We start from the raw sequence: 15949 nt of genomic DNA on the forward strand, positions 1-15949 counted from the left end.
CCCTTTTTTGTTAAAGCCAATCTGCAGGTCTGAAGCCCGCGGCTGCAACGTGACGTGCACACACAATCGTACAATAAAGCCGTGTGACTGCAAAGTGTCTGCAGTGTAATGGATATGCAAGAAGAAACAGAAGGGCTTGAAAATTCTAGGATGAAGCAATAGATCACAGAGCGCATGGATCTGGTTGAAAGTGAACAATTCAGGTCATTCTTATCTCGGGGCTAACAATATACTTTTTTCTTTTATTGTCAACAATTTGTTACCGGTAATGGGAAATGAAATAATTGCTTCTGGGGTCAAACTCTGTGTGGGCTGTCATGCTAGTTTTAATAGAATCGTTATCGAGCTTACGTACTGTATGTTATGTTAACAGTTTTTTGCACCCGAGTTTGAGTGGGAGTCACCTGATTTTGAAGATCAGTCCTTATTATCGAGGAGGGAGAAAAAGTGCTCCCATTTTTTATTATTATTATTCTTTAACAGAGACTTTTATATGGCTAGTGGGACGGTTTTTAAATACAAATATGTGAAAAATATTTTGGTGTGATTCAATCGGTTTTGTTTAACAGCTTTTCATCATACGAAATTTTCTATTTGCATCGTTGCCGCTTCCCTGTTAGCTTGTTCGGTTTGATGAACTGCGTTAGTTATGCTAGAATTCGGAAACTTTTATATCACGCGAATTAGAGAACACGAGTTGGTGACATCGCAATCGTTGGTTATTTTTGTTACGTGAGCTACGTAAAGTTACGCTAGTGGGTTACGTAACATTAGCTGGCTATGTAAGTACTGTGAGCTACTTACGTTATTTAGGTTATGCTAGTTGGCTACGTAATGTTAGCAGCTAACTTTGTTTGCTTTTTAGTTGCAATGCTGTACATATAGTATGCTAGGTACGCTACGTTACTTCCGTATTGCTAGCATTGGGGAGAAACCTCATAAGTAATTTTTTGGTGGATTTCATATTTTTTTCGAAAATGTATATCGGACCGTTTGGCTAACGGAGCGTGTCCCAATCCGTTTGTCAGTGTCTCTGCTGTTAAGTGAAGCTAATGAACGCGTGACAGCGTGATGGTGGGTTAGCGCCGTCGTTTAGGATCACTTAACATGCTAATCGGGCGTGAGCGTAAAGCGCGGCTCCTTTTCGCTCGGTTGCTAGTGCGTGACCAAAAGTGGCTTTTTTTGTTGTTTTTTTTTGACAAAAGTACAAAGAAACCAGTGAGGAAGAAGAGCTCGCATCTGTGCACTCAAATGTTCTCTTTTACTGTATCGTCAGGACATTTTATTTGCGTGCGTCATCTCGTGTGTATGTGTGTGTGTGCGTGTGTGTGTATGTGTGCCTTTACAAAAGTTACAAAATGTAATTTGATCATGAGCATCATGTAATTCCAGGCTGATATGATTGAAGGAGCCAAAAAAAAGAATAAATAAGTGAACAGCTAGCTGTTCCCCTCCAGTCCTGTAGGTGGCGATAATAAGCATTATTTATTAGCTAACCACATCGTATTTATTTTAAACGTATTTATGCCATCATAATTGTGAAAAACAATGCGGAGAGTAAATGTAGAAGCAATGTGGAGATAATGTTGCATTCGGTCCTATAGCAGGTGTTCATTTCTTTTAATGTGATAATCGGCAATGTAGCAAAATATTCTTCGGACTACGTTTGAAATCTTTCAGTCTTTTATTTATAAAATTTATTCTTCTTATTATTATTATTTATAAAATATTTTATACCTAAAAAAAGTAATATTGAATATCCTCACTATAGCATATATGTATATATATTCCCAATATATACACATATATGTATATTTATGCATACATACTGTACATAAAAATATACATAAACACACATATACACATAAATGCACAGAAAAGTATTTTTATTGAACACTGAACATCCCCAATATATATATATATATATATATATATAAATATATATAAATATATATATATATATAAATATATATATATATATATATATATATATATATATATATATATATATATATATATATATATATATATATATATATATATATATATATATGTATATTTTTTTTGTTTTTTTTACACTTGTGCGTCAGTGTCTGTACAATAAATGAAGCTTTTCTGATCTTGATGCAGTCAATATTTGCAGCGAAAACGTAGCTATTTGAATGAGTCCTTAATGAGGCCGAGTGTTTTCTTGCGCCATTTGAGCAATTAGGCGCCATTAATGGCAGCGCTTTACATAAGGCGCACATCTGTGCCGTGTGATGAGCCACGCGTGTGCCAGAACCCGCACTCGCGAGCGCGCCTCGCTCCCTCGCAGACGTGTCCGTGATTATGATGGCCATGATGTTTTGATGAGAACAAACAGCAGCCAGTCTGCGCGGGGTCCCACAGGGCTCCGTCCTACACACCCTCACGCTTGTTCGCCGTCTGCTCGGGACCTCCGATAACACTTTGTTTTTCGGGCCGACACCGCAACGACTATTCAGACCTTGAGTGGTCACGATAGTGATTACCCAAATACCCATGCCACCTGTAATCTTTGATTAATTATGTAATAATTATAATGATTATAATAGATAACTCAAGATCATTTCTAAATATTGTTGAAAAAAAAACACTTTATTTTGCAGAAAATAAAATGTAGGGAAAAATGAGCGGTGCATTGAATAAAACTGTGACCTATTTACAGATTTCCAGGAAAAATATCTGGCATAATTATGAAGTACATTTTGTCATTTCGTGTAAAGCAACAAAAACACATTTTTGGAGCGAATTCCGTGACGTGACCACACAGTACATTTTGGTTCTCTTTTTTTCCACCCATCCAGCGGTATCAAAACGCCATGGAAGCGGGTTAGCGGGCTAGCAGGTTAGCCCATTTGGGCCCAGGCAATGAATACGTTTGACCTTTAGCCGGCTCCGCGCGGGGGCATTAACCTTATGTGAGCGAGGCATAATTGCGTTGCGGCCGTCGCTCGCCGGCTGCCTCATCCGTCCCATGATGACGCTTTTTATGCGCACGCCACGCACACACGCGTGTTACTGGAATATTTCGAGCAGTATCTTTTTTAACATCATTTCTTGCGACAGGCTGTATGTTAGTTCCTAAATTCCCTCATCGCAGCGCCTATCATTGAAGGCAACACCCGAGACATTTTCTTACATTCGGATAAAGAAATCGCTACGGGAAGAGTTCAAAGGTCACACGATGCAATTAAGCCTTTTCACTTTGCGGGTGGGGACGTTTTGAAGGCGCGCAATAAGAATGCGATTGATTGTCGAGCTAGCTAACGGAGGTGAAAGGATGTGATGGCTGCTATCGATTTGGATTTGGATGAGGATGTTGCGCAATCGGCACGGAGACACTTCCATTCAAAGGTTAAATGAAATTCAATCATCATATATATATATATATATATATATATATATATATATATATATATATATATATATATATATATATATATATATATATATATATACACTCACATTCTTCGATCGAGTAGAGTCCATTCAATTTAATTTCCAATTGAATCGTGTTTGCGCGACAGAGACGAGTTTGAAAACTGTATATTACGTAAGAAGCAAGGATGAAAGTGAAGCAAATTAGTGACGGCGTGAAGCAAGGCTTTCTTTCTGTTTGGTTGCGTGCATGCAGGATTTGTTGTGCAAAATCATCTTTTGATGAGTCATCATCACCTTCATATTGATCTGGGTGTTCATCGCAACACAACATCGGGCGGGGGAAAGATTGGAAAAGTCAACAAACCTTCACCAGGAAAAATAAGTTACTGCCAACCAATCAAATAATGATTTTCCTAAAACCTTTAGGGGTACACCGCCTCACTTGGGTGGTATTTGAAAAAAAACTATGACCAAGTACAGTTCAGTTTTCTTTAACTTTATCTCCAAAGTAATTGACTATTTTCAGTCATTAATGACATATTTAAAAATGCCATACATTCTCATAATGTCGGTTCTTCGGTTCTCACCTTTAATTTTCCCCACAAATGTTACCAAGTCCGCAGTACCAGTCCATGGATCAACTGGTACCGGGCCGCATAGACCGCACCCAAAATAATGATGTTTCTGAGCTAATTTAGTTTATCCTTTAACAGTTCATTCATTTGTTTGGCTTTGTTTTTTGGCGCCGCCTCTGGCCGCTGTTGATATTACATTTTGTAGTGAGCAAGGACGGTGCGACTTAAGTTGAGAGCAGTCACACACATTGTTGTGTCTCTCTGTGAAATTCGTCTCACGAGCGTCTGTAAGTTGTACTTGCTTTGAGTTTGTTTGCTGATGCAACAACTTGTGACTCTGGATAACATGCTAGCTAATGTTAGCATGTTATATAATACTCCCTTGTATGCGTTTAGCTCCTTAGCATTTCAAGGTTAGCTTTAGGGACTCGGAAATGCATCATGTCAAAGAGATGTCCCCGCTAGGATGGAAAAGAAAAAAAAAAACTTTGTGTGTGTGTCACAAGTTGCTAGCTTACCAGGGACGAGTCGGTGTGTTTGTTGTCTTGTTCCCGTGCTATTGTCCTATGGTCTCCATGTTATGTGCGTCTCTCTCCATGATAATGCTGCTGCTGCTGCTGCTGCTGATGATGATGATGCAAAGCACATTATGGCTCGTGACATGAAGACGCACGTGGGGGACGCACGTGGACTTTCTTCAGCTCCTGGAAAGATATTGTCTCGTTATTTTCAAGGCCACGTCAGCCGCTTATAATACCATTGTCTGTCCAACTAACCAAATGAAAGTTTCGTTTCTTCTTATCCATCTTCGTATGCATCTCTCTGTCGGATTAATACGTGTCAGAAAACATCACGTTTCTCGGAGGTGATCTTCAAAACTTTGGATGATTTGTCCATGATTTTACTTAGTTCGGTAATGATGGACAAACGAAGCTTCATGAAGCATTTGAGATTCTTTTTGAATCGTCTAAATCAGACTCTGGATCAAACTCGTTTATTGTTGCGGGCGACACGGAGTAATATCTATTCGCAATAAATTCACAGTATATATTGATATATCTTTCAAAAAACAACTTCAAATGTATTATATTTTTGGATACTGTCTAAAATAGAACAAATACAACATCGCTGTTAATCATGAAACATTTTTCACGAAGCTTCGTTTTCACAGTGACTTTTTGTCTCTCTAAATAATTTACCTGACTCATTCCAAGTTTGAAGACACCTGTGAAGCTCATAAGACGTCTCCTGATGGTTCAATTATTTTTGAATGATAATTTCCAGGTACACTACCGTAATTTTTTTCATGTATCATGAACTACTTGTTTCATGACTTTTTCAATCAATTATTGAACTGCATTCTCATTCTCAATAAATTTGTATTTTTATACTTATTTCACTTACCACTGTGATTTTTTTTTCCAGAATTAAGATATTGTATCATACGTGTTCTATATCATGTGTTCTATACATGTAAACTAAATAAGTTAGCTTAATTTCTAGTGTATCAGGTTTATTGTTGCCATCATTCCAATTCGACTGCAAGCTTTTATTTCAGGATGCGTTAGTTCCATATTAGAGCTAATTACACATTCATGAAGTAACAAAATACTGTACATGAGTATTTATGCGGTGTAAGTAGATAAAATAATATAATCTTACAGTAATAAGAGTAATGACTCTGTCCTCAGATTCTGTCTTTATAATAAAACAATATTTGTATTCAAACTGGAATTTCATGCATAGTTTGTGTGTGTGTGTGTGTGTGTGTGTGTGTGTGTGTAGAAAGCCTATAAAAAACCCTCTTAATATATTGTAAACACGCACACTATAATTAATATCTAGTGTATAAATGTGCTCATGTTGACATGCTTGACAAATGTATACTTATGAGCACAACTGTATATATGTCCATTCGCAATTCAAAACGGTAAATATTTATTTTTTAAGTGAACAACGTGCAGTTTCACTTCCTTTTTGAAAAAAAGTATCCAGCATCCTGTATGAGGTTACAGCTCGCATTTAGCTAGTGGTACACTGGCACCCTCTAGTGGCATACGAAAGGATGACTTTCTAAATTCAGATACAGTACTTATGTTTTTTCATCTCATGTTTAAATCCGGCAGGTTTTTAAACTTTTATTTACATGAATCATTTAACATGAAATGGGAATTTCTGAAGTGTTTTCGTTCTGTTCAAGCTACATTTTTTTTGTTTTTTTACTAATGTGCTGTATTTAAAAGGAAATCAAACCAGACATTTATATTTTACGAAAAAAGAACGGGGCGTCCATTTTACCGCAATCGAGGTAACAACCAATCACGGCCCAGCTTGCGAACGTCACATGACCAAACTTGGTGAGCCATGATTGGTGACGTCATTCCCATCTAGTGGCAAAATGGTCGCCCCGTGAGATGGATCAAAAGTGGTGGATTTTTATGCTTTATTCATATTCCACAAACACAATATTAATAATGAATACAGTATTTTGACTAATGCTGTTGCATAGAATATTTTATGCGGTACTTTGCAAACTAAGTCATGTACTTAGTAGTGTATTTAATTTAAAAGTATCAAAACCAGCACCAAACAATAACCACGCCTCTGCTGCCAACTAGTGGACAAATCACACACATTTTGGGATGCAGTTATTAGCATTTATTTCACCGTGGCAAATGAATATTAACATCACAAATTCAAAGTTCTGACTGGCTAATGGCCCAGAACGGAGATGGTCAAAAAGTGAAAAACCATCCTCGTCCTTGCCGATCTTCAGGATTTTGCTGCGGGCTGACGCTTAATCGGGTTCTGGAGGTATTTTTCTCTTGTAGAGAAAAAAATATTCAGTTCCAGAATTTCCAGAAGTAAATGAGTGCTTGTTTAGGTTCTAGAAGGGGAGCGATGCTGGGAGTTGACAGCTACAGTTCCAAAAGTTGGTTGATGTTTTTACTGTAGTATTTCTTGACGTTGTTCTTCTAGAAATGGGGTCCACAACACTCCTTGGTTCTAGAAGGGGATCAACGTTTCTTTGGCTCTAGAAGAGGGTCGGCCTTTTCTAGGTTGGAGAAGAATTTTAGCATGTCCATTTGAAGAACTGATTCTGTTTTGTTTCCTGTGTGTTAAGTGGGGTTCACGACATTCCTCGGTTCTGGAACGGGTTCAGTTTCTTTGGCACTAGAAGAGGGTCGCCTTTGGTACGTTCTAGAAGAGTATCAGCGTGTCCATCTGAAGAACTGATTTTGTTTCTTTCCTGTGTGTTAAGTGGGTTTCACAACACTCCTTGGATTTGGAAGGGGTCAGAGTTTCTTTGGAGTTTGAAGTTTCTTCGGCTGGAGAAGAGGGTCAGCCTTTGCTAGGTTGGAGAAGCATGTCCGTCTGAGGTATCAAATGTGTCTCCGACCACTGTCAGGCTGCGTTTCCTTCCTTCCTGTGCGTTAGTCCGCCTCCATGTTGAGCCTAAAAAATGTTTCTTTCGGTTCTAGAAGCAGGTAAAGGTGTCTTTGCTTTCTAGAAATGGGGTCAGCGTGACCCTTAAAAATCTTGTGAGCCCAAATGTCGTTTTTATTGCTTTGATGTGCTTTGGCTCCACCTCACTCGCGACCCTCCAAAGTGACTTTCGGGTTCTAGGAAAGGGTGAAAGTTTATTTGGTTCTAGAACGGGGTCAGTTAGTGACCAGGAGTCCGAAGAGAGCTGGAGTCACCAGGAGATGGACGCGGAGTCCGCCCCGATCCCGATCCCCAAATGTTTCTTTGGTTCTATCCAAGCGTCTCGCGGCGCCTTCGGCTCTGCAAGCGGGATCACATGGCCCAGGAGATGTTGGCGGCGTGTTCCTTGGCCTTCATGCGCAGCACGGCGATGCTGGACGAGCGCCTCTCGAACTCGGGTTTGGTCTCGAACGCGTGGTGGCCGTTGGCGGCCGGCGAGAGAAGCGGGTCGCCGCAGAAATTGTTGAGGGAGACGTGGCCGAATTGGTTCTGTTGATTGGGGAAGTAGCCGTGGGCGTGGTCGGCGGCGGAGGACGCCGAGCGGGGGGAGTAGGAGGCCACGCAGGGGGGAGAACCTCGGGGCAGCATGCAGGGCGACACCACGGGACCGGCCGGAGGCGCGCCCGGCCACAAGTTGTTTGGGATCTGTTTGGATGACAAGGACGCATGAGTGCGGGCTCAAATTAGCTCGCTCGTTTCACGCGGTCCTGATGGAAAAATCGGGGTGCAAAAGTTGAAATGTTTTTTCCTGAGACCTCGAGAACCAGAACACTAGAACAAAGCGCAGCCGTCATTACAAAGTGAAGAGGTACCGGGGCCGCACAATGAATCGAATTGTAACGAGGTACTAAGTATGCAGCGGATTCATCACTAAATACAATGGTGAATCGCTCACTCTCGCGTCTTCAGGTATTTCCGGGGCCCTGATTTGAATGAAATCTGGTCGCCGTGAAGGGTCCCGGTCGGACGTGCGTACCTGCGCGTAGCTGTCGGCGCGAGGCAGCACCGACAAGTCGTAGGCGGAGGCAAAGTGGTTTTTGGCTTGCTGGATTTGTCCGTAACGTTCCCGCTTCCTCCACTTGGCTCTTCGGTTCTGGAACCACACCTGACACAAACGCCGCCGCGCTTGCATTAATCATCAGCGGAAAAAGGAACTAGCTGAGTATTTCGTAAATCGGGGGTGTCAGACTCATTACTATTTGTTAGACATGAGCGTTTTAAAATTTTGGAATTGAGGTTAGCAAGGGGCAAGATTTGCTTTACCGGGCCACATAAAATGACGTGGAGGGCCAGATTTGGCCCCCGGGCCTTGAGTTTGACACCAGTGCTGGAGTTTGTGTCCTTCATGAAGGACTGTTATGACTGTGAAGTCAAATCAATTTTAAATATGATCGTCCCACATTTAGCTTGTTATGAGATCAGGAAAAACCGTTCCAAAAGGGATTGGCAAAAAAAAAAAAAAAAAGTTTGTTGTTCCTCCAAACCTTTTATCAAAGTTGATGACAACTTTCAAATTTGATATTTTCGTCAGGACCTTGAAGTCATAATTAGCATTTCGCGGGCCACAAAAAATGATGTCGAGGGCCGCATTCGGCCCCCGGGCCTTGAGTTTGACACATGGGCTCTATATTGTGATTATATGTTCAATAAATCAGATTAAAAAATAATTAAAAAAAGAATAAAAACAATAGAAAAAAAGAATAAAAATTCTAAATAATTAAATGAAAAAATAATGACTAAAGGAAAAATAAAGAAAAAAATCTATAACATTTCTTCAGAACATTTCTTCTTCTGAAAATCATATTCATAATTATATTCAAGGACAAAAGCACTTTCTGTCATCTTGAGGCACTCGGAAATTTTTCATTACTTTGGACCTCTCTAAAAGGAAGCTCCACGAAAATAAAACAATAAAGTCCTCATGTTTGAAATGGAAAATAAACTATCGTCAGTTATTATGATTCACACAAGAAATTGTGCGTATCATTGAGACCTTGTTAACATTTTTGATTCCTTAACTTCCTTTGTTTTGATTTACATGCCAACCGCGCCAATAATAATATTACTCCCAAAAATAAATAAAACTAGGCTGCAGATGATTTAGGGGGCAGACGTAAATCTGATAGTAAAATTATGATTTCTTGTGTAATGTTCAGAGAAGCGTGACTATTATTGAAAATAATAGGAATCGAACTTCTTTATGATTAAAAAAAAATACATGTTGAAAGACATTTCAAAATATGTAAAAAAAAAAAAAAAAAGTTGACATCTTTTGGGATGATGACATTGAAACATACAAAAAAGATAAAAAATATGATTATTGAAAAATATGTTGGTAAAAATTATGACGCTTGGAAATGACTGCTTTTTTAGGCGGGTTCAAATTTATTCTTTTAAATAAAGTAAAACTCTAATGCCAAAGACGTTGACAAATATCTTTCAGAAAGTAAATATGTCAAAATTGAGAAGATTATGAAGCAAGCTGAAATTACAATTTGAAAAGTTTGCAGTTTTGAGTTACAAGTCAGACAATGAAAATTATAGCTTGATGTATGAGTTATTTTGCCACATTCGGAAAAACAAACATTAAAAACAATAATCATAATAAATTGTGCAAATTGACTAAAAAATTTAAAGTTGCACAACTGGAAACTGGAAAATGACTCAAATTTGCGTTTGATTAATATTTTAGCATTTTTGAAGATTTTTGACACGTGTTTTGAATAAATGTGCAAACATTAAAAACAATAATCACAGTAAATAATGGAAATTGACTACAAAATTTAAAGTTGCACATTTGGAAATAAATTAGTAGTATTAGCATTTTTTAGCATGTTTGAAGATTTTTCACCCCATGTGTTTTAAATGGCACATAAAAAAATAATTTACAAAACAATAATGAATTATATGTCACACATTCAAACAAACATAATTGGCAAAAATTATGATTTCTTTTGGGACCTTTGAAAAAGTTGGACTATATTCGAGTTTTCTTTTTTTTTTTTAACAAAGCAAGAATCTAACTGCAAAAAACGTTGTTTAAGGAACTAAAGACGCAAACAATTTGACAGAAAAGACATTGAAATTTTGGAGCTAACATTGTACTTTAACAAACCAATAAAACACAAATTGTAAAAACATTGACATACAAATCGCAAAATAATGACAGCAAATTTTAAAGTTTCAGATTCAGAAATTAATTGCATAAATGTTTGCTTTGAAATAAAGCTAGAATTTCATTGCAGAGATGTTGAAAATGTGTTTTCAAAGCTAGATAACTTAAAGATTGATTTGAAAAGACACGTAATGATAAAAATTACGATTTAAAAAGGCTTGATTACTTTTGTTTTGAGTTACACGTCAAACAAACCTAGAAAGGAACAATTGAAAAGAGGTGCAACTTAGCTCAAATTGTGACAATAAATAATAAAAACTGACTACAATATTTCAAAGTTGCAGATTTAAAATTAAATCGCATGAAGTTTGTGTTTTTAAAATCATGCAATAATCTTGACACCATCATGAATACATAATAGAAACTAACTACAGGATTAAAAGTTGCACATTTGGAATTTTTGAATTAAGCAAGAATCTATGAAAATACGTTTATGAAGCAAAAAATAAAAAAATAAATGGACCTTATATTACAATTAAAAAAATTGGAAGATTCACTAATTTATTTTTGGGTTAACACGTCAAACAAACCAAGAAAGGAACAATTTAAAAGACCTAGAAGAACATAGCTGCAGTTTTTAATCCTGTTGTCAATTCTATTTTTTTTTTGTTAAATGTCAAGGTATTTCCAAAACATTAACTGACAACAGGTTAAAAGTTGCAGATTTGGAATAAAATTGCATTAAGATGTTTTCTTTTTTTATTAAGCAAGAATCTAGGAAAATACTTTTAAGAAGCAAAATACAAAACAAAATATAACATTAAATGGACCTAAAATTACAATTTTAAAACGTTGGCGAACCGACTTAATTTGTTTTGAGTTAACACGTCAAACAAACGAAAGGAACAATTCGGAAAACCTAGCACAAATTGTTATGTTATTAATTCGTATTTGTAATTTTGTAAAATGTTATTTATTTTTTGAATGTTTTTTTTGTATGTTTAAACAAAACAAGAAACGAATTCAAAGACGTTTGAAAATACGTTTTAAGACGAAAAAAAAGATTAACGGAGCTAAAATGACAACTCAAAAAAGTTTGAAGGCTTGACTAGATTTGTTTAGAGTTAACACGTCAAACAAACCGTGAAAGCTTAAATTGTAATTCCTTTTGGCATGTTTGGAAAAGACTTGACAGGACAATAAATAATACGAAATTGACGAGCAATTTTAAAACGGACTAATTAGCTAACGTTTTGTTGTTGTTTTTTTTAACTAAATGAAGGTATTTGACGAAATCATGCGGCTAATGTTAGCGTAAGAATATATTTTAGTTTTTTGTTTTTGTGGGTACCTGCACCCGGGCCTCGGTGAGCTCGGTTCTGGTGGCCAGCTGCTCGCGCACGTACACGTCCGGGTAGTGCGTCTTCTGGAAGACCTTCTCCAGCTCGTCCAGCTGCGCGCTGCTGAAGGTGGTCCGGTGGCGGCGCTTCTTGCTGCTCGTCACCTTGTCGTCGCCCTTGTCCGTCACCGAATCGTCGGCGTCGTCTCTGCGGCAGCACTGAGCCGCGGACGCCGCCAGCTCCTCGGCTTTGGCCGCGCCGTAAACCCCTGCCGGCAATAAGACGCTTTTAAAAACACTTGCACCAAAAACGCGGATGATTTTATAATAATAACAACTCCCACGCATTTAATTAGGACAATTTTAAAAAGAGATTTTTTTTCCGTAAATGTACCGTGCTGGTCCGAGCGAGGCGACGCGCGGTGCTCCCCGAAGGCCTGAGCGCATTTCGGGGGCGACTTGGCGAAGTAAACGCCGCCGTCCAGACTCTCCATAGCCGGCTCCAAAAAGTAGTCCGCGGCCTTCAGGGCCTGGTTTTTCAAAGCGAACTTGTCCTCCATGAAGTCCATCATCATCATCTTGAGTGCAGCGCTCATCAATGTGGCGGCGACAATTTATACGCAGCCCTAAAATTCTTCCGAGGCGACCCCCCCCCCACCCCCCCACCCCCCCACCCCCACCCCCCCAACTACCACCGCAGCGCAGACAACAACAAGCACCGCACTTCGGAACTCCTCCCACAGACGGCCCAGTCCACACCGAACCGAAACAAATAATCTTCCTGTAAAACCACAGGTAACAAGCCGTGCTTATTATTGTAAAATATATATTTTTTTTATAATCAACTTTCCTTTCGGAATATAATCACGCTGTATCATTTGATGTTGTCTCCGAGAATGAGGAAAACAATATGTCACAGTTGCACTTTTTCACCGTTTATAGTTAAAATAAATGTATGAATAAAATACATGGATATTTTTTGTCTGATCCGAAGGCGGAAAGGCGACAAGAAAAATCAAGCGGAATTGACATAAATCAATGTTGAACATTTGAATGAATAAAATTGCAATTTTTTTAATTGTTCTGACATAACACGAAGAAAAACTGCTAGAAAAATAACAAATGTAACATGCAATAGAAAAGTGACGGCCATGAATGAAAATCCGTGATAGAGTGAAGCTGCAAAAACAGCGATGTAGCAGGGGAACGCTGTACTTAAATGTAAAATAACATTTACAAAATATCTCGTCTGCGTGTGTTTAAATATTCAAATCGGCATTTATATTGGTTCCCTTTTATCAGCATTCGCCAAATTGCATCATTGACCATTTTGAAATTAGATATACAGTATATTCATGTGGAAAAAATACCTCGAGAAATAAATATAAATCCTTTCTGTTTTGAGCATTATATTTTTTTAAAGCAGGTATAAAAAACTACGTAATAAATAACCTTACACTGGACTTTTTTCATCAATTAAATCTTTTTTGACTGTGTATAGGCTTAATGATATTTTAGTCATTCAGACAGATCAATATGATTGATAATTTGCATTTTCTGACTTTGGTCATGTGACTTTTAAAAGCCAAGCTATTGTCATTAATAGTACAGTAAAATTAATGCAAAAATGATGACAACACATTTTATTTTGTAAATGTTGTCAATGCAAGCGCTTTGCAACCGTTTTCAGGGAAATATTTTTTCCGGACAAGTACACCCTAACGTGCAAAGATTTTTGGATGGAAAAAATAAATAAATAAATAAATAAATAAATATATATATATATATATATATATATATATATATATATATATATATATATATATATATATATATATATATATATATATATTTATTTATTTTTTAACAAAGTGCTGTTACAGCAATGTCTGGTTGAATAAAGGTTGGAACTACATTTGTGGTGATAATTTCCAGGCAAATTATCCATCAACACAAGAAGACAGATGGTGTAACATCACCTGCTTTAATTCTGACAGAAAATTGCATCATCAATCACAATGCATATAAAACCTAGCAAAATAGGCGACATGACTTCATGTTCTATATGATTTGCTCTTATTTTGAAAAGAACGCTTAAAAAATGTGATTTAGCAAAAAAAAGTGACTGCATGTTCCAATTGATTAGCTCTTAGTTAAAAAACTGTTTTGCAAACCTGACTCAGCAAAAAAATAAATAAATAAATACATTTTTAAAAAAGTGAATTTGTGTTCCAAATGATTTGTTCTTGAATTTGAAAAGAAAACGGTTTTGGAACGTTTTTAGTATAGGTCATGGGCCGCTTAAAAATAAATGACGGGCCAAAAATGTCCCCCGGGCCGAAGTTTGGACACCACTGTCCTAAACATTACACAATCACTGATCTTGATATGGTCGGCAAAATATTGTAATGCAACGACCCAAATTTTACCCAACAGTCAACAGTGGTCCTGACGTTTTGCTAGCGAGACAAAAGTGACGTTTCATGAAATTTTAAAACATTCCTCTGCTATGCACAAGCTTGTTTACAGCTTTGTAAGAAAGTGAGCTAAAGGTCAAGAAAATACCTGACGCTAGCTCTTCAAGCAAGTGGAGTCAGGACACCACTTGGCTAGCATTCTTTTTTAAATTCAATTTGTAGAAAAACATCCTGCAGCCCTTATTAGTGCCACCAATTAGCTTGGACATTTTACCCACGGTTTGCGCTAGCGCTACGTTATCCCCAGACGCCGCTTCGGGTTTCTGGGGCTTTTTCGCAGTGCCGCATTCCTCGCCGGGTTCAATGAAAAAAAAAAAAGTAACTCTGAGCGTCCATTTTGGAATTTCATTCGCTGGCAGTTTCGCTTTACATTATATGTAGTTTTAATTTAAATAATATGTAGGACAATTAGCAATAGCTAAAGACAAAAGTGCCGTATTTTATATGGTACTGGTTCAAAAGTTTGGCTACAGTATTAAAAAAAAAAAAAAAGATCGTTTCAACTCTGCAATACTCACAGTAAGTGCCTAAAGGTTTTTATGGGTCAAGCTAGAATTTCGTCAATATACGAAGACTAGCAGCTAGTTTTGCAGTTTTTTTTTTTTTTTTTTGGGGGGGGGGGGGGGGGGATAAATACTGCATCAGTGTTTTACTTTGCGTCTCTTTTTCCCGCCACCCCAGCCACCGCTACGACACACAGATTCATCCCGGAAAGAGGTGCGCTCTTTTCTCAAAGCAGTGGGAGAGTCTTGTTCTAGCAGGAAAAAAAAACAGATGAAAGATGTAAAAGAACCAGTTATTAAGCAAAATTCCAATTAAAAATATTTCAATTCATAAAAACATATAGCAATAATATAAGTACTGTAACGTTAGTCATAGTAATAGTAATTTGAGTGAATCGGGTCAAAACAATGCAAGAAGAATTTTTTTTTTTTTGCTCCGCCATGACTCGACTCATCACCGAAATCAAGTTCAGCTGCTAATTATGCTAATTAAGAGGCCTTGTTAAAAAAAACAAACAAAAAAAACTGCCATTGTGTTATTGTTGACAGCAACTAAGCAGGAGCTCCAGCATTAGCATTTTTTCCTGCCCCCCTCTTCCGGCCGGGAGAGGGGGCTAGCTAGATGGTGAGGGTTGACTTGACCGCCTCCATTGGGTCCTGCGCTGGTCGACCATCACGGGTTAGGAGTCTAGCCGTCTGCGGTCCACCTGGCTGGAATGCGGGATGGTTCCTGCCCAATGGCTTTGCCTGCTGTCAAGACATCACTGCACTATATAGCACAATATGTTTTCTGTAATTTATATTGTTTCTGTGTTCGGTACATGCAGCATCCACCTCAACCTGTGGGCCTGGAAGGGGGCTCCTCCCACCTGTGGTCCCTTCTGGAGGTTTCTGATTTTCCCCAAATTGGGGTTTTTGAGTTTTTCCTTCCCCTTCTGGGAGCTTTGACAGGGGATGCTGTTGTGTACCTTACATTGAAAAGATGTCTCTGTATGACCTCTTTTCATTCTGTGAAGCCCTTTGAGACTTCGGTGATTTAGGGCTATATA

The 15949-nt window shown here is 38.0% G+C and overlaps 2 protein-coding genes across 2 annotated transcripts in view; both read right to left on the reverse strand.

The window, feature by feature from the left end:
* Positions 1-6642: 6642 nt before the first annotated feature.
* On the reverse strand, positions 6643-12549 carry alx1 (ALX homeobox 1). Its single transcript, XM_088417428.1, has 4 exons — positions 12315-12549; positions 11933-12189; positions 8443-8571; positions 6643-8111 (listed from the first exon to the last, which is right to left on the reverse strand). The coding sequence occupies exons 1-4, from the start codon at positions 12514-12516 to the stop codon at positions 7779-7781; spliced, it is 921 nt and encodes a 306-aa protein (XP_088273554.1). The 5' UTR covers positions 12517-12549; the 3' UTR covers positions 6643-7778.
* A 1336-nt stretch (positions 12550-13885) lies between these two features.
* The window catches only part of lrriq1 (leucine-rich repeats and IQ motif containing 1), a 33271-nt gene continuing 31207 nt past the window's right edge, over positions 13886-15949 (reverse strand). Inside the window, exon 27 of the mRNA XM_088418363.1 lies at positions 13886-15151. Within this exon, the coding sequence (XP_088274489.1) occupies positions 15039-15151 (113 nt within the window). The 3' untranslated portion in view covers positions 13886-15038. The remainder of the gene's footprint in view (positions 15152-15949) is intronic.

The sequence above is a fragment of the Hippichthys cyanospilos genome, chromosome 6, assembly GCF_059441005.1.
Source record: "Hippichthys cyanospilos isolate Australia breed blue-spotted pipefish chromosome 6, RoL_Hcya_1.0, whole genome shotgun sequence".
Classification (NCBI taxonomy): Eukaryota; Metazoa; Chordata; class Actinopteri; order Syngnathiformes; family Syngnathidae; genus Hippichthys; species Hippichthys cyanospilos.

Coding starts and splice junctions, on each gene's coding strand:
- alx1 (XM_088417428.1), bottom strand. CDS start 12,516: ATGAGCGCTGCACTCAAGATGATGATGATGGACTTCATGGAGGACAAG. Junction 12,190..12,314: donor GCCTCGCTCGGACCAGCACG/GTACATTTACGG, acceptor TATTGCCGGCAG/GGGTTTACGGCGCGGCCAAA. Junction 8,112..8,442: donor GCGCCGACAGCTACGCGCAG/GTACGCACGTCC, acceptor TCATCCAAACAG/ATCCCAAACAACTTGTGGCC.